An 18,289-nucleotide genomic window follows, 5' to 3' on the forward strand; every position below is an offset into this window, starting at 1 on the left:
AATCTTGTATATAGAAAATATATGTATATGTCCTTATTTCATGAGCCCTAAACTTCAAGTCAGATTTTTATGTCGAGTGCCAGATCGAATGAGCCAAAGAGGTAGGCTAATAGTATTTTTCATGTGTTTGTGTTATTGGCAGATCAAAGGCAGGTGAGCCTAAAGAGACGCTCCTTTGCTAATGAGAACCTTTTGATAAAATCCTCCAATTAGAAAGCAGGGACACATGAAAGAGACTAGCAATATGAAGGAGACTGCCCGTCTGCCTACATAAACCTCAGATGCATTTTGTGACCCTCAGCAAAGCCTCTTTATGGGATTTAGTTGTTTTACAGATCAGCCAATGCAAAAAAATGGCTGTATACTTTAATTATTGTGCCCAAAGCAAATATAATATAGGAAATGAACAAAATAAGATTCACAATTGAAATGGTAAATATTTTGTGCCAGAAAGCAGCACTTGTATTAACCACATATTGCAGACTTTGAACACCTAGAGTCAGCTTTTTTAACTTCTTTTCCATGAGGTTTTCACTTTATTTTTCTTCCTCCGGTCTTTGCTATGGAAGCAGATTCTGTAACTGGGCCTCACTCAGTGAAAGCTGGGTTGTGATTGCCCATTGTCCCCCCTCCCTATTCCCCCCTCACACACGCCCTCCATCTGCTTATTACCCCCCTCTGTCTGCAGTCATCACAAAACAAGTCGTTGTCTCCAAACACATCGTCTCTGCGTCTTTGATAGGTAGTTGATAACAGACTTACAGACTGATGGGTCTGGCTGACCTTGCTGTATATAAAGCAAGCAGCAGCAGCCACAAAGCCAGTCAAGGACAGAAGAGGCTTCTGACAACAAACAACCTCAGTAAAATCACTCTGGTGTGGACTCTGGATTTTGCAAACCCTTCAGTATGGCTGCGTTCTTCACCTTGGCTCTCCTGGCTCTAGCGTGTCCTTTAATGGCGTTTGACATGGGTCAGTCCACTCGTTGCGTCGCTATTCCAAATCAGATGAAAGTGTGCAAGGATGTTGGATATTCTGAGATGCGGCTGCCTAACTTCTTGGGTCACAGCAACCTAGAGGGCGAGGTGGTACCACGGTCAGAGGATTGGAGGCCTCTGTTGCAGACGGGCTGCCACCCTCAAGCTCAGGCCTTCCTCTGCTCCCTCCTTGCCCCCGACTGTCTTGACACGTAAGGAGATTTTACATTTTGCGTTCTTCTAACTATCTTTATTTATTTTCCCTGAAATACACCTTGTTTTTTGTCATTATTGCAGTCATTTTGTTTAACATACTGTCTTTCTTTCCTCCAGTTTTATCCAACCGTGCCGCAGTCTGTGTGTGGCAGTGAGGGACAGCTGTGCCCCTGTGCTTGCCTGCCAGGGTCACCAATGGCCTGAGGCACTTGATTGTGACCGTTTTCCTGCAGAGGAAGATATGTGCCTCTCTCACCTTACGAAGTTCAGTCACTTTGCCAAAGGTATGCAGCAACCACAGACTAATTATTAGAACTCTGTTTAACTTTATTGCCTTGTCATCCCATTGGCAGAAAGGACTACCAAGCACTTTCTCTTTTAGAGTTCCTATAATTACTGTGCCCTGCAGTTTTGTTAAATTATGTTTAATTTGTTTTCACAGACTTACCCAAACCTGCCTGCCAAAACTGCCCATCTGTGGAAGAGGCTCCTGCAATGAAAACAGTCTTGGATGCTTTTTGCCAGTATGACTTTGGTAAGTTTCAGAATAATTTCACTACGCTGTGGTTTGGTGGTGTGTGTCCTGTTTGTGCATGTTTTATTCCGCAATTTTGTGTAATTTTCCAACACAGCTGATTGATTTTTTTTTCTCTTCTCCACAGCCGTGACTGCCAAACTTCATCGCCGTCGCCTACCAACAGGAGAGCCAGAATATGAAGTTGAAGGTCGTGTGGAGTTTATCCGCCAGGGTCCTCTCCTGCCTTACGACACCCAGTACCTCCTCCAGCAGTGGCTCCTCATCAACCTTCGATGTGCCAATGCCCTTGTGCGCCCCGGACGGTCGCAGCTTTACGTACTGACCGGCTCGGTGCAGCCTGATGGCGCCCTTGCTCTCACTCGTCTCTTCCCCTGGCACAAAAAAGACGCAAACATCGCTGTGGCTACACGCAAATGGAAGCATCACAGATGTTGAGTGGATTGAGACTCAAATGTAAAAACTGGAGCTCTGCATGTGTGTTTGAAGTGTGAATTTGCATAAGAACAAATGTAATTCCACACTTAAGACACACAAATCAAAACAAAATTAAGGGGAAATTTTGAGATGGAGAGTTTCTCAGCATTGGGTGTGAGAATTTTAAAGTAAGCTAAATGGATATAACAACAGCTGCATATCAGCACCGTCTGCCTCCCATAGCAGCTCACTGTCTCATCCCTGCTCTGACAGCACACAGTAATAGAATGCACTCTAACCTGTAAATAGTATTAATTATTGTAAATTGATTGTAGATTCTATAAGGCTATTGGTGTATTTATGACATTTTTTATCATTGTTATGTGACAAAAGATGACAATAAAATGTTTTGCAAAACTATACTATAGTATGTGTAATGCAGTGATTAAACTTTTGTTGACCCTACTGCTTAGCCCTTTAAAGCACAGAGCTGAGGGCAATAGTCATGAGAGGGTCTTGAAAATCTGTTGGCTTCTTGTCTTATCACGCTTTTCTCCACAAGGTGGCACACTGATGGAGAAACTGAGCACTGGTTCAGTATAATGGTACCATGCCCTTCTAGTCGTTACAAATATTGAAAAGGTTGAGAAATGACGTATAATGTGATACAAAAAAAAACATGCATGTGTTCATTTAAATGGGGATTTTATACCTTTTTACCTTGAACATTTTTGCATTTACAAATAGGTCACACCATAATGTGGAAAGTGGCTTTGTAAAAGAAGTAAAACTGCAGAATGATTCATGACTGCACTCACTGTAGATTAGATGGCCCAGGGTCTTGGCCATACTATGCAGCACTAACGAGAAGATAAATCACTCACTTTACATTTGAATAGCCTCGTTTTCACGACCAGGCTGAACCGTTCTAGCTAGGGCTGTTTATAAGTGTTCTTATTTCATACTTAATTTGTGATGTTAATTTTAATGCTGTGCTCCTGACAGATGGTAAAATGCTAAACACATATGAAACAAGAGGATTTTGGGGTGGTCCCCTCCAATATTTGAGCATCAGACACTAAAATTCCAGCAAATGCGCATGCCTTAAATATTGAGGGGTGCATGAAATCTACACCCAGGGACTTTCATCAAGATCATTAAGTTTTATTAAGTTTTACTGTATTCAATGCTTAGAGAAAGTTTTTATTCATCCCATACACTAAAATGCTTATTACTTTGAATTGAGAAATAGCGAAAGCCTGTCTACAGGGTATAGTATCAGTTCTGCCTGGGTAAGCTTTGACTGCTCTGGGTTGAGCAGTTAATTAAGCGAAGAGTATGACGTACAAAGCTAAAGATCAAATTTTATCCTGTATTGGCCTATTTGTTTAGTCAGCGTCATCACTGTATGACTTCAAGAGTTACTCTTGTGCGAGAAGAGCTCTACTCATCATCAGGTCCTCCACTGCAAGAAAGGAACCATGAAAAAGGGTAAGATGGCAAAATAACACAAAGTTTGTATTAATATGTATTGTTATGACTGTTAGTGTCTAAAAGTTTTGGTTTCCTCTCAGTTTGGCTTGCTGCTCTTACACTGATGCACCTGGAGCTCTCAATGACGGTTGTCACAGCCCCGATCTGTGCCTATGGAAAGGCTGGATGCCATATTCCTACTCTGGCTGATCTCTTTGACAGGGTCATGCAACAGTCTTCAAGAATGCATGGCATCTCCAGCGATCTGCACTCTGACTTTGTGAGTTCTTTTATTTTGAGTCTGACATTGACCATCCATCACCATCCATCAAACCTTCCGACCCCATCATCAATCACCCCGGTTTGTGTTGGCGGTTTTGATATCACCATGTGTGATATGTGTGTCCATGTTTGCAGGAGCAATTCTTCTTTCCCAGGAAGAACCTCTTAGGAAAACGCAAGTGCCACACATATGGCATACTAACACCAGACGATAAGGAGAATGCACAGAGGCTGGGGGTGAGCACTCATGTTATTGATATAACATATGCTTATGGCCACTCCTGGTATAAATGATGTCACTACATCTTGTCTGACATGATATAAAGTTGAGAAGTATTTCACCATCAAGTTGTTTGAACAACTCTTTGATTTTCAGCGAGAACAACTAATAGCGGTGATCTTGAGCCTGCTGGAGGCCTGGGGTGACCCCCTGACTCAACTCCACCAGAGCATGTCTCAGGACCAGAATCAAGACTTCAACCACCACAGTTACAACAAGGCACTGCAGATCAGTGATATGGTGCATGAGCTGTGGGAGGGGGTGGCAATAATGGCTGAGAAGGTAAGGGCATACTTCTAGTTGTGCATGTGTTGTGTGGTTATACCAAACAGTGATTGTATAGATTATAGGATTATATGTTAAGGCATGGTAATTTGCAGTGTTTTATAGTTGGATTTAAATTCTAGTTGGAATGTATCACTTTATTCAAGTGTGTCTTTTTCGCATACTATGACATACTGTATGTGTCTTCATGGTGTATTTTTGTAAATGCCATTAGCAGCACTAGGAGGAGATACAGGGGACTATGACTTTGTTTTTCAGATTATTTGTCTCATGTGATACTGTCAGGATACAGTGAGCCACAAGTTCAGCAAATATGAAAAAAAACAAAAAAAACAACAGTTTACAGAAGTTACCAACTGCCGCTTTAAGGCTTGGTAGTTTGCAATATGTCACACTCTAGTTGGAATATATTACTTTATTTAAATTGCTTTTTTTTATACATATGGTACATGTCTTCATGCATTCTTGGTAAAACGAAAGAATAATGTGCCTTTAATGTTTGTTCTGTGTATCTCAGATGAAGCGGTTGGGAGTGCTTGACAACACTGTGGGTTACATGTCTCCTGAAAGAGTGGTCCCCTCTTCTTCCTTTTCCTTCTATAAACAAGGAGAACTCAACTCAATGGACCATCATGACCTACTATATTGCTTCCGCAGGGACTCTAACAAAGTCAAAAATTATCTCCGTATCCTGAAATGCACCATCCTTCCCGGACTGGACTGCTAATAGTGATAACAAAAGCAGTCTGGTGCTTTATCTTCAAATATTAGCTGACTAGAAAAGGATCTTTTTCTTACCTAATGTTCTTACTGTTCTGTAATATGTGCATTTACTATAGAGGATTGTGCATGTCTCTTACAGTATTATTGTTATCAGAAATTGTCAGTTTTGCTTTGGAGCATTGAGCATAAAATGGTCAAAAAATAAAACTGAAGTGAGCATGATTGTTTCTGGTCATTTTCATGTTGATATGTAGCACATGCTCTATATATCAATAGAAATGGAAAATGGTGTCTAGAAGTGTATTCAGTAACATAAAAATGGTTTTGCTCCAAAGAGCCCAACATAGTAAGAACAAGCAATGTGGAAGTGAGGATTTATTGAAACACTTTATTTACATTTGATCTATGCATTCATGATCATGAAAAAAATATATTTACAAAATATAACAAGTGAAATTTAACTTCACTTTTGAATTATGAGTAGAGTATTAATGTAAAGCTGACAAAACATGAAAAAAAAAGTCTGATATGTAAATGCATTAAATGAAGGGACTCATTTGTGCATTTAACTGATTGCAATTACAATCGAAAATGGTAATCTTTCCTGGAAAGACTTGTCAGTGTAATAACTAGTAAATTGCTAACTGAAGCCAGCAAAACGCAATGACATGATTGACCCAGCATTGAACCTAATTACATATATGATGCAATATGACATCTACATGCATCAAAAAGTTATTATTATCAGTGTTAGCCTTCACAGACAGTGCATTCCATCCATCCATTTCTTATCACACTCCCAGTATTATAGCCTTTTTACAGGTTTTTGTGTATTTGAGAAAGTCCTTGGTTTACTTTCAACTTAATACAGCCTCTCATGTGTCCCTGACACTCTTCTGTGATGGTGATCTCTCTGTTTTTGCGTCAGAGTGATTCTGTGATGGCTCTTCCTCTTCTTGAGCAAGACCTCGGGCCATGAGCTCATCCATAGGGGAGCGAGTGTTATGAACCTCCTTTTCCTTACAGTTTCTCCACTTCATTCGGCGGTTCTGAAACCAGATCTTTACCTAAGGCAGCGGGAGAATGGAGACTTTTAGTTCAGCTTTGTCACATCTGAGCTCTGAAATGACATATGGCTAAGAATGTACACAGATGTTTTTGTCTGTTTAATGTCTTTTAGGATATGAGATTCTATTACATTTACCTGTGACTCTTTGAGACTGAGATCAGCTGCTAGTTTGTTCCGGTCTGTCTTGCTGATATATTTCTGCCTCCGAAAAGTTCTCTCCAGCTCCTTCCGTTGTTCTTCAGAGAACACAGCCCTCCTAAGGATCCCTCTGCGTGACTTTGGACTTATATCAGCAGACCACATTCGAATATTTGCTCCCTCTGAAACATTAAAAAGCATTTATTAAAGTCAATGTTTTGACCCATGCTGTTATGTACCACATGAGATATAGGTCACTTATTAGTAATTGCCATTGGTGGACCATGGAGAGTGAGTAGCCTAAAATAACAAGGAAAAGTAGCAGCCAGGGGAATAAAGAGGGTGTATGTAGTGAAATGAGATGAGACAGCATATTACTGGCTAATATGGCTATAGATCATTTTCCTAAGTGTTTCTTGATCTAAACTATATTTGACCTAAAGGCTCTAAATCCAATTTACCACTTTACCAGCCATACCCTGTTTCCTACCTTTTCAACCCTAGATCATGCTTGGTTTTGTCACACTCACTCTATCACTCGAATTTGATTTCTCTTTTTCTATATGTCCAAATTAACAAACTGGGGGTGACTAAAAAGAATAGAAAGCCACTTCAACTGAGAAAAAAGGATTTGGTGAACTGTGAGGAGCAATCCCACGCTACTTCACTCACAGGTGCACGCACAACAAAAGTCAAGTGGAACAATTTATCCAATCCATTCAATGTTGCCTTTTTAATCTGTACGACAAATCTGCACATAGACCACCTCTGGGGAGCACATAACAGGTTTGGACATGCTTCTCACTTCTCTATTGGGACTCAATGGCTTTTTCTTAAATAGCTGATTACCAGGTCATCCCTGGGCAACGTGTGTGTCTGCCCGAGTGGGCCAACTATAGAGCCCTGTGGGACACCAACAATAGAGCCGTTCAATGGAAATGCCATTACTCGATGGCTCAGTGGCCCAACACTAAATCTTTTCACTTGCAGGTATGGAGCCAGTTTGTATGTGAAGATGAGCTCGAATAAGTCTATAAAAGTCACTTTCATTGAATGCTTTATGTCCTAGTCAAGAAGTCTCCAATGGGCAGGAATGAGAGTTGAAGGACAGGAGAAAGGAGGGGGGTTGGCGGACCAAGCTCTTTAGCCACACAATGGTCGGGGGATGTTCCTGGTTCAGCCCTCTTCTGTAGAGAAATGGGCAAGTTTTTTGTGCTAAGCGGAGTTCATTGCTGCAGTGAAAAATTGCAGTGAGGTCGCGTGTGGATGGTGGAGTGAAAGTGCCAATTGGTCACGGCCAGACTTGGCATTGTTGTGTTGCTGGGCACTGTGGGAAAGTGTCAGCCTACTAAGAGGACTCTAGGGACCTGTGGGATGAAGGCTTTTTGATTTGTGCTGTTTTCCACAACATTTAATAGCCATCATAGGTTGCAGAAACTAATAACTTCCAATTGCTGTGGGAGAGTGCCAAAATAAGACAGCTGCTTGTCTCAATTAATACTACTAGAGTATAATGTGGCACTCTACACAGGTCTGAGGTTTTATGAACTGAGACACTTCAAACACGATTTAGAGGAAAATTTGAATATTTCACAGGCAAGTATAGGTTTTCTAGATGTTTTCAAAATTCATGAGCCTGAAAATTAAACTTGAAGCTTTTGGGATTGACAACCAAACTTATTAATGTGCTGGGGGAGTAAGCTTTGAAACAAAATATCTTATTCAGCAGCAGGAATTCACACCTGGTAATTATAATCTTAATATGACAGAAGACAAGATGTTTATTAGCTCTGCATATTTGCGCTAGTAAAAGTGTGTATTTGCAAGTACAAAATAGGGGGCCCCAGGGACTCTTAAAAGCCTTGCAACCCACCCCTCTTCCCCATCCTAAACAGCCGTGAATGGTTATGAATAGAGCCGTGCAGAGTTGAGCGGAGAATTAGCTCTTTGGCATTGCATCAGTAATTAGCTGTGGAAAGCATGGGAGACCCTGCTGCTAATGCTTAGAGAGTAGCTGAGGCATTGCTGATGAGGCATAAAACACTCACTGGAGAAGACAGGAGGGGGGCTGGACCCACCGCAGCATGCCAGCAGATACTGTGGGCTCCGCAGGAAAACACTACTCAGTACACCTGCAAAGAGAGATAGGGACAGTCAGATATGGACATGTTGTAACCAGGTGAGACAGGCATGATCCACTTGGGACTATAACTGGATCACCGCCCACTTCTTGGGGCATTTGGAGTCCTACCTCATCTAATTTTTCTTATCTACATGTTTACAGCAGTGAATAGCTTAAAGTGATGCATGCAGATGTAACTTTTTATTTTGTATTTGGATGACTTTAAAACCACATAGTCTAACAACCAGAAACTATTTAAAAACAAGGTTTTTAAAAGGAATTGCTTAAATAATAACTGGGCTCTTTTAAAGAACATGCTATAATTAGAAATGTGCTTATTGTTGGAGATTAACTAGTTACCTCGAATTGAATTGCAAAATAAATTTAACTGTAATCATATACATTTACTGAGAAAAATGTGTTAAAGTACTGTTCAACTCAAAATGTTGGTGGTTATATCTGAATATATTTCTTGTATGTAAAAAGTGTGTATAATGTAACAGTTGTTCAGTCACTTCGCATCTTGTCACTAAGCAGCAATGCCTTCTTTTGGTGTAGCCTATTTATATTTATATTTATATTTATATTTATATTTATATTTATATTTATATTTATATTTATATTTATATTTATATTTATATTTAAAATTATATTTAAAATTATATTTATATCCCACTTTAAAATTTTTATCAAAGTGATTAAAAAGTAATCAGATGTAATAGGTTCCATTACTTTTAAATTAAAAAAAAGTTTAACATTACTTATTATGATTTTAACACAACTACCAATCTGTAATCTATTTGGATTCAAAAGTAATCTTCCGAACACTGAATTTTATATTATTGTAAAGTTTGCACGGTTTTAAAGTAATTTATTTTAGGCATTTTATTTATCTTAACTTGTTTTGCAGCTAGTTATTTAAATAAAGACTGAAAGTATTCAAATTTATGTTATCAACTAAAGTAATAGAAGTTATTTGGTACTGATTTTCTTTTATTCATTGCATTTAATGTATTTTCTATTAAATGTCATCATAATTTGTTAAATTATGAAGTTCCCAAAAAATATATTGAAAAGTTAGATTTCACAAATTGTTACTGTAGTGAGTAAGATTTCCCCAATGGAGCATATAAACTGCTTACACTGACCCATCCTATATTTATATTTAAAAATATATTTAATAATTTTAGAGGCCTTTAAGTTGTTCTTGACTTTGATAGCAATATGTGCTAGGAACATTTGCAAAAGCAGAGCAGCAACATTTTAATGGTAAATGGTCTTTTTGGATGTTGACCCATGAATACTTTCAAGTCTAAAAATGGAAAAAATTATCAGATTTTACAGGTTAAACAATATTTATCCTTCACATGAATATAACAGGTTAGAAAGAAGAAATCAAATACTTAAGAAAGAACAGAACAAAAGTTGTTGTCGTCGGGTCACACACTCTCTTCACACATTTAAAATTCTTTACATAATTCAAATATGTTATATTTACTTACTAAGTCTGCTTGTATAAAATACTGTTTACCTGAGTGTGGCAGAAGTGGTCCCCCCAAATCTTTCCCGTGCTGAGGACTGTGGGCCTGACTTTGGTAGACTCCATGCTCAGAGCCCCAGATTCTCCTCGGACGTTCACATGCAGCTCGTCTCAGGTGTCCACCTGCCGTCCCCTCTGGACGAGCTGAAGGTGACTGCAGCAGATTGTCAATAAGAAAACTCTTTCCAGAGTTCCCAAAGCCCGGTAAAGCAGGAGGAGAGCCAGCCATATTCCTCCTGCTGCAGCTCTGAACTGAGACCATCCTGTTCACACAGTGACCCGAACACTTGAGTTCCCTCTTCAGCAGTCACAGCTCAGTGACACTAAATTCTCCTTTAATCCCTTCTTGAGTGACCAGGCCAACTTCATTAAACTCTGAGGAAAACAAAAGTTCTCTGCTCTTCCTCTTTCGGGCCTGCACTTTGCTACAGGGCTGCGTCCTGATTGGCTGAGAGGCTCTAATGTGCTTCTCAATTCAGATAAGGCTGGGGCCTTTCTGGAGTGGCAGAAGGTGGGTCTGGCTCATTCATTATGTCAACTAGCCTATTAAATGATAGACACCAGAGACAATGAACTGCTGGCCAAAGTTTAACATGCACCAAACAGTCTTCTCCAGTAGTAAATAGTTTTCTCTTTTCTCCAGCCTCCCATTGTGCCTCATTCAAACCCCTGAGCAGTCCATTTGCAATGTGCTTTTTTTTCTTCCCCATTTCATTCCAGAAACATTGCTCTGTGAGGGTTTTCAAAATCATTAAAAAACAGGCTGTTTTAGTGTGAATAAATATGAGTTGACAAAGTGATGTAATTAAACTTTAAAACAAGACATTTTCTCCTCAAAGTTGAGCAAATTTCACTACTCTGAGTAAAACTTACATTGCCTAATTAGATAACTGAATTGTCTTTATCAATTGTGATCAAGGAATATTTCACCCACAAAATCACTGTTTGTATTTGAATTGGTCATGCTGTGTTACCTGGAGTTTGTGAAGAAAACTTTTCTCACATGCCTCCATGGAGAATGCAGCACTGTGCTTTTATTAAAAACTGGCTTTGAAGAGAGCATAGTGTTTAAGTTTCACTTCACACACTTCTTGCATAAGTTCCACTTTCAGTTCGGTTTTAACTGGTAAGTCTGTGGTGAAAATGCATGTTTTGGGAAGTACTGGATAAATGAAACTTATATACTACATGAGTTGTGTAAGAGCTTGTAAACTGATGTTTTGATATAGTTTTGCTGTCATTAAAGTGGCCCCCAATAAATCAATATGCTAGCCATTTTCAGAGTCATGCAAGAAAAACAAAGTGAAAATTTCTTCCACAAAGGTAACACAGCATGACTAATTGATTAAATGGTCATTTTGTGGGTGAAGTATTTCTTCAAAATTTAATTTATTAAATAATTTGGTGTTGACTTTGCATTTGCAAGATTGTCTTCTCTCAGTTATGTTCAATTGCATAACAGGATTTTTTTTAATAGTTCCGTATCATAATCAGCATTTACTGTTATTTAAAATCTTTAAAATGAAAGTTATAAAATAGAATATTTTGATTTTTGACTTTTCCATTACATGAATGTATTGTTGTCAGTATGTCACTGACAAGATTCAGAACTTCATTCCTCATTATCATCTGCTACATTTGGTAACTTTTGGGCAGCATAGGTCATTTGCCGGTCAGAGAGGGGTTAAAGTCCTGGTAGGATTCAGTTGCAGGTCAGCATTGAGAGATCCATGCAGCTCGACAGATAGCGGGCTCATCCACTTAAATATTCATTCAGTGCCAGTCTTCAGTGTACTGGGGGCATATTCTGAAGGGCGTAGGCTTCGTTTCAGCATTGGGTTCACACACACGAAACAGAATTTGGGAGTCCTTCGCTACACCATTTTTAGCATCAAATACCTAATTCCCTTCATTTTGGTGAGATTTTCTGCACCAATTGGTGCCTTTTCTGCATGAATTTATGGTGTAAATGAAAACAAATAAAAGTCCCCTGCTACTTTTATGTATCTGTTGGGGGAAACAAATGTACATGTTCTAAATATTGAGAAGGATGTGTCTCCGGTGCCAAAACAAAATAAAACAAACAAAAAAAACCCCAACATTTATGCATATGCTACATATTTCAGGATTGCAACTGTAAAATAAAAACTGGCACACAAACACACACACACACACACACACACGCATGTAGTGATGTTTTGGTACAAACACATCCAATGAGAGGCTTGTGTAACCTTTCACACTGCAACTAATGATCCTCAGCATCATAATAGAAAGTCCAACAAGAGGGGCGACAGATCCGGAGTTTAGGCACAGTAAACAGGCATATCCACACTGGTCGGGAGGGATGTGGAGGGGGGAAGTGGCAGGGAGCTCCAGTCTGCGCGTGTATATACCTCATGCTGAGCATGGAAATTGGCCCAGACAGCTCGGCCTATTGTGCGATGGCCAGGGAGCCAAAGGTTGCTTGTAATCAAATTTGAGGTTTTATTCCTCAGACTGGTGGAGAAGGCATAGCGCTCTGTCACATGATGAGTGTTAGCAAGACTGTGCACTATCTACTTTTGTGTAGTGAGTGTGTGTTAACATGCTCCACATGGACCAGTGGCTGTGATAGTACCCCAAGGCTTTTTGTTTGGTGGAGAGTCATTTGTTTGTATGACAGAGAGAAAACAGGAGAGAACCCCAGACTGCTCTCTGCGCCTTTATTAACTGTATTCTTTTACACTTTTAGAGGACCCTGATAGTGGTCAAGGTGTGTTTTATGTGATAACACAGAATATTTGCTTAGTGTATTCTTACAGCCATACCTTCTTTCCACTTTAATTAGCCTTTCAGCCACAAATAAGACTGTGTAGAGACTTTAAAAGTTACTACAAGCACCTCAAAACTATCTGAAAGCATAATTTATTCCTGTTAAAATCATATATTTCTCTGTGTTCATCAACATCTAGTTAGAACCGATCTCACACGACTTCTGTGCCCATTTTAAAAGGCATCGCTAAGAGCGTATCATCATTAAGATTCACCACTTCGTAATTAGCCAGATTCCAATAGAGCTCTCCAGGAGAGGGAGGTATAATTAGGCTATTCTTAAACAGTAGGTCTTGGAAACACCCTGAAGCAAGTTCATGTGAATTTATTTGATGTCCATCTCTTTTCAGAAATGGAGGGAAAAAAACAGGGGTCCCTTCATTCAGCATCCTCACAATGGCCCTGTTGAAAGCTAGCACTCTGCAGACCGGCTGAGATCCCTTTTCTCTCTTTTTAACCCCACTAAAGCTCTTAAAAAGATACCGGCCCATTGCACACGCAATTGATATTCCACCACTCGAACTTAATATCGTGAATGGAGGGCCAAGCTCTATGAATCAGGAAGACAATGCGCTTAGCTTAGCAGCAAACTGGCACTTTGTGTGCGGTGTCTGTGCCTCAGAGGAGGAAGTTTCTAATGTGAGCCTCACAATTGTGTGTCTATAGAGTTCTAATGAGCTTCTGTATGGTGAGTGAATGGCCACTGGCCATTCACCATGAGGGCCCAATGAGCCAGCTCACTGCACACATTCACAATAGGATCCAGGGGGAATGGGAGTGACTGTGTTGAGCAACTGCACTGCGTGGACAGTCTATAAAAGATCAACATAACCATACTTCGATTAACAGAACGTCTGTATTAAGCCAGTAAGCTTTAAAAACACATCTTTTAGACATAGCTTCACCTTTGTGTCCATGCTAAGCTGGTGTTTTCTCACCCAAAATCGGAGCCTTTCTGTAATGCCAACAAGAGTGCATAGATGTTAAAATGCCAGTTTGTTCTTTTAGTGTGTGTATGTGGAGAAAATGGAAGTTTTCCAAAACAATGACGTAAGCCACTCACTCACTCCCACTTACTGGGGGGTTGCGCGATAGTAAAGTTGAGAAAAACAAAAAAAAAAAGCACGTCAGTATGAGGCCTTTGGAGCATGTTAAAGCCAAGCTCATGTAATGTGGAGTTTGATATTTTATTGGATATCTTTAATATACTTTTGGTTCATTCATTCATTTATTAGGGAAAATACTCATTTATTTAAAAAAAATCTGCTGTCCCTGACCACAATATTAATTTTGAAATTGAAAAGATTGCTTAAAAGAATATTATTTTAAGAATTAGTTGACTAAAGGTTGCTGCCAAACGCTGTAAAACTTCAACTTAAATATTGTTGAAACACAGTCAATAAAAACTGGATATGAGCTCCACAAAGCTGCCTCTTTACTGAGCCACTGAAGCTGCTACACATTAATAATTGGTAGTCCTGTATGGAATGATAGTCCAGGAAGATACTGCTCAAAAGATATCATTGCCATCAGTGTAAAGATAAACCCTTTCTAAACCAGGTCTAATCAGCATTTAACCTTTGAGGGAGCTCATGGAGCACAGTCTATTTCTTCTGATCCTCTCACTCTACCTTGTCCCTGTGTTGCCCGAATCTCAGGTCATCTAGTATTTAGCCCTGGGATGGTCCAAGGGTGCCACAGTCTGTTGTATCTCAGTACTGCTTCACTCTTGATAGCGTTACTGCAATTCACTGACATTCACACAAGATGGCACTGAGAGAATGAGAACCATCTGTAGCTCAGTGACATTATTTTTTTTTTAAAAAGCTATTATCTCTAGCTTTAGTTTTATATTCTAGAAAATAAAAAAAGGTCAGTTATATTCAGTTTTATTCTTTACACAATTATTTAAATATTTTAATGCAGTTGTTTCTATATTGTCTGGCATTTTGTTGTTCTAGGAATTTAAACTTGCGCTCTGCAGTTCTTGCAGTGACACCACAACGTTTTATAAAACTAGCGGCTGTGTAATATGATTTGATTTAGTTTGATTTGGTTTTATTGTCAGAGAAAAAAATCTGAAATGTGTCTTGTGTCCTAGGACGTCAACTGTTTCAAAGTACACCTAAATGCAAAAATATAAAACAACTTGCTTAACCTTGAATTTTAATGTAAAAAGGAAAGTTTGTTTAGTACAGTAGCCTACCTTTTACAGAGCAAAGTTACAAAGTACTTCACAAAAATAAATGATTTAAAGACAAGAGTTAAGAAGCACACAGTAAACATGTTCAACAACAGACATTAGGTACACACAATATTTCAAACAGTTGACATTAGGGACAGTGACACGTTTGAAAAAACTTCAGCTGCTCTTTTCAGGTCAAGTGTGTAAATTTAGGGGTATCTATTGGCAGAAATGGTATACAATATGAAATTCTCGAATACACGACAATGTTGTCATTCATTTATACACAGTGGGGAGGAGTAGATCAAAGATATTCACAGTTGCCTGATCATGGACGTCCTATAAAACAAGAACCTTAAAATGAATCCTGTAAAAGTCAGGTGTTGAACGAACAGGCTCTTTGTTGACAGCTAAGTCTTACTTTTCTTTCTATTTAAATTGACCATAAAACTCCAAAGTGGTGAGAATGAATATGAAACATGTTATGAACATTCAGATGTAATGAACCATTAGAGTGCACAGTTTTTAATATGACTCATGAATGTCTGATTTGAAAGACAGACAAGGTCAATATAGCATGGAATTATGCTACAAATGAATCCCAGGGGAGGCCTGTGGGAACAACAGGGCCAGTTTTTCTGCACTTCATTCCAATCCTGGCACAGATACTGGAAGCCATTCCATTTTGTCTATGGCATTAGTGTGTCTATATGGTGCAGTCATGGCCAAAGTGAATAAGCCTCTGAGAGCTCTGTAATGTATCACCCATCTGGATCTTTTAGACAAAGGACTTTCACTGTTCCACTGCCCTTGTCCTGGGAGATTCAGTGTGTGTGTGTGTGTGTGTGTGTGTGTGTGTGTGTGTGTGTGTGTGTGTGTGTGTGTGTGCGTGTGTGTGTGTGTGCGTGTGTGCGTGCGTGCGTGCACTTAGCAGAAGTGTAGGTGTGTGTTCATACAGTGTGCATTTATTACTTTTCATTCTTGGCTGGGCACATGCTTTAATGACTCTTATTTTCCTGATGGCACTTTAGGAAATGACAACTTGTGGGTAATACAAAGTAATTACATTTCCTGTGTCGGTACCCAGAAGAAATCTAGTATTATTAATAATGAATAGAGGGTTGGAGGCCCTCTCACACACCAGATGTGACACTTTGCCACTACAGAGCCATTCCCTTCCATTGTTTTATTGACAGCAGCCACTTATTAGCTGCACACTGCAGACCTATGAACAAGCTATGTGAATTGGAGACAGATAAGGGGCTTTTTTGTCAAAACACATTTGTTTTGCTTGACTCATAATTACAACAAAACATGTTATTGGCATGAGTGAAAACTGGATCGAAGTAGGGGGAAGGTTGGGGAGGATTGATATGACAAATACGTTGGTGTTAATCTGGAGTCCTTGGGAAGGAGCTGAGCACCACACAGGATCTAGAGCTGTTCCTATAATCATGTCTGCTGGCGTCCACTTGTTAGGCTGCTTCAACAGACAAGCACAGCCAACAAAAGACTTTCCCAGCGATCCAGGGATTGGCTGGGGTTTGTTGTGGACTTGGGATCGCCTCTGAACAGGCCATTACGAAAAGGCTTCAATTCATGTCCATCTGGCAGGAAATTTATTAGCATTCAGGGAAAATGTAACTGTTTATCCTCCTCTCAATTTATTTGTTTATTTTTTAGAAAAAAAGAATTACCACTAGGATGGCATGGCCGCTGATAAAACAGTTATGTTTCAAAATGGTAATTGGTCCCTTGGACGAAGAAGATGCAAGATGCATAAGCAAATATTCAAAGCACAAAGCATCTGTGCTCTATAAAAAGACATTAACAAGGCTGAGTCATACAGACAGCCAAGCACTTCATTTTAATTCATTTTCATGCCACCTGCCGAAAAGCCAAACTTCTACTTTGCTGGATGACTTAACAAATTGAACGAATACAACTTTATGTTTACAGGGGGTCATAACTGATCGTAGGACATTTAAAGGCCCAGTGTGTAGAAATTTTGTGGGAAATATTGGCTGAAATTGAATATATCATAATAAGAAGGTTTTCTTTAGTGTATAATCACGAGAAAAACAATCTGCATATTTTTGTTACCTGCAATGTTGTACTGCCATATTTCTACAGTAGCCCAGAATAGACAAACCAAACACGGTAAGAATGTTTATGTTGTTAGCAGCCCCTCCTGGATTAGCTTTGAAAAAAGACAGATTTTTAACGCAAATCTGCTTTTATCTGTGCTTTTTATCTGTTTTAATCACCTGTTTTGTTTGTTTTGGAGAGGAAGAAACTGCTGAGGATAATTTGGCTCCTGTTAAAAACCTCCAAAACAATGAACAGTCAAGGAATCCTAAAAGGGAGTTCACGCTTGGCACATGGGAGAAGTTTTACCTGGTTGCAATCTGTAATTCTCACCACGAGATACTGCTAAATCCCACACACTCCTCCTTTGAGCATGCATGGCACAATGGGAAACTTAATTCTTTTAGACAGTTGGTATTTTCTCTGTTTACCTCTGCAGTTTATATGAAAACAGATGGTTTGAAAGAGGACTAAAGAAGGCCATGTATGCCAAACTGGAATAACCATTTCTCAAAAGAGGATGGGATGCTGCTGCTTATAATTCCATCTCAATATTCCCTCCCAGGCAGTTTCATCACAAGTTACACATTAATTCATTAGCCTCAAGGCTATCATAATTGCCAATTGACTTTGACAACTTCAGTGACCTCGTGAACCCACCAAAGAGGTTTAAATGCTTGGGGACTCTCCACCTGTCGAGAGTACAGATGCACCTTCTTGGATGAATGCTGGAACGTTTTCAAGAAACAGCAAATCCTGATTCTTCTAGTTCTTCTGGACTATTTTATATCTTCTGATTTTCATAATGGCCACATAGTGTCACAAAAATAAGAAATATGAGGGGGGGAAACAAAATTAAGTTATGCTCATATTATTATCTTTGTACCAATTGAAACTCTATTCTGCTCACTTTGTTTGACACTATTTACTTTACATTGAAAAATAGTCCTGAAAATAAAATATAATTCAGAAAGATAAAATACTGCAGTAACATTGCATGACCAATCATAACTGTGTGCTCTATCCCAATTAAAGATATTTTTGGTCAGCCTCTCCTTTTTTAACGGTACAAAGAATCTTGCATTTCTGCTTCACACAACATGACTACAATCTCATGTCCCCATCAGTAGTCCAGTGCAGTATAT

The 18,289-nt window shown here is 39.2% G+C and overlaps 3 protein-coding genes across 3 annotated transcripts; 2 read left to right on the top strand and 1 right to left on the bottom strand.

Annotated features, from left to right (window-relative positions):
- Positions 1–751: 751 nt before the first annotated feature.
- szl (sizzled) lies at positions 752–2,481 on the top strand. Its single transcript, XM_042496853.2, has 4 exons — positions 752–1,189; positions 1,311–1,477; positions 1,636–1,728; positions 1,856–2,481. The coding sequence occupies exons 1-4, from the start codon at positions 909–911 to the stop codon at positions 2,164–2,166; spliced, it is 852 nt and encodes a 283-aa protein (XP_042352787.1). The 5' UTR covers positions 752–908; the 3' UTR covers positions 2,167–2,481.
- Positions 2,482–3,739: 1,258 nt separating this feature from the next.
- Positions 3,740–5,192, top strand: LOC121950753 (prolactin-like). The gene is made up of 4 exons (XM_042496854.2): positions 3,740–3,898; positions 4,036–4,137; positions 4,277–4,462; positions 4,983–5,192. The coding sequence occupies exons 1-4, from the start codon at positions 3,743–3,745 to the stop codon at positions 5,190–5,192; spliced, it is 654 nt and encodes a 217-aa protein (XP_042352788.2). The 5' UTR covers positions 3,740–3,742.
- A 374-nt stretch (positions 5,193–5,566) lies between these two features.
- On the bottom strand, positions 5,567–10,504 carry dbx2 (developing brain homeobox 2). The gene is made up of 4 exons (XM_042495505.2): positions 10,049–10,504; positions 8,444–8,527; positions 6,393–6,577; positions 5,567–6,255 (listed from the first exon to the last, which is right to left on the bottom strand). Exons 1-4 carry the CDS (start codon positions 10,317–10,319, stop codon positions 6,064–6,066), a joined length of 732 nt encoding a protein of 243 aa, XP_042351439.1. The 5' UTR covers positions 10,320–10,504; the 3' UTR covers positions 5,567–6,063.
- Between the last annotated feature and the right edge of the window lie 7,785 nt (positions 10,505–18,289).

The sequence above is a fragment of the Plectropomus leopardus genome, chromosome 7 (genome assembly GCF_026936395.1).
Source record: "Plectropomus leopardus strain MGB_pleo_1.0 chromosome 7, ASM2693639v1, whole genome shotgun sequence".
NCBI classification, from domain to species: Eukaryota; Metazoa; Chordata; class Actinopteri; order Perciformes; family Serranidae; genus Plectropomus; species Plectropomus leopardus.

Bases quoted from the DNA above. Each gene is read 5' to 3' on its own strand.
- szl (XM_042496853.2), top strand. From the start codon at position 909: ATGGCTGCGTTCTTCACCTTGGCTCTCCTGGCTCTAGCGTGTCCTTTA. The intron at 1,478-1,635 runs GTATGCAGCAAC...TTGTTTTCACAG, and splicing joins GTTCAGTCACTTTGCCAAAG to ACTTACCCAAACCTGCCTGC. The intron at 1,729-1,855 runs GTAAGTTTCAGA...TCTTCTCCACAG, and splicing joins TTTTTGCCAGTATGACTTTG to CCGTGACTGCCAAACTTCAT.
- LOC121950753 (XM_042496854.2), top strand. From the start codon at position 3,743: ATGCACCTGGAGCTCTCAATGACGGTTGTCACAGCCCCGATCTGTGCC. The intron at 4,138-4,276 runs GTGAGCACTCAT...TTTGATTTTCAG, and splicing joins AGAATGCACAGAGGCTGGGG to CGAGAACAACTAATAGCGGT. The intron at 4,463-4,982 runs GTAAGGGCATAC...TGTGTATCTCAG, and splicing joins TGGCAATAATGGCTGAGAAG to ATGAAGCGGTTGGGAGTGCT.
- dbx2 (XM_042495505.2), bottom strand. From the start codon at position 10,319: ATGGTCTCAGTTCAGAGCTGCAGCAGGAGGAATATGGCTGGCTCTCCT. The intron at 8,528-10,048 runs GTAAACAGTATT...CTCTCTTTGCAG, and splicing joins ACCACTTCTGCCACACTCAG to GTGTACTGAGTAGTGTTTTC. The intron at 6,578-8,443 runs GTGAGTGTTTTA...TTAATGTTTCAG, and splicing joins CCCCCCTCCTGTCTTCTCCA to AGGGAGCAAATATTCGAATG.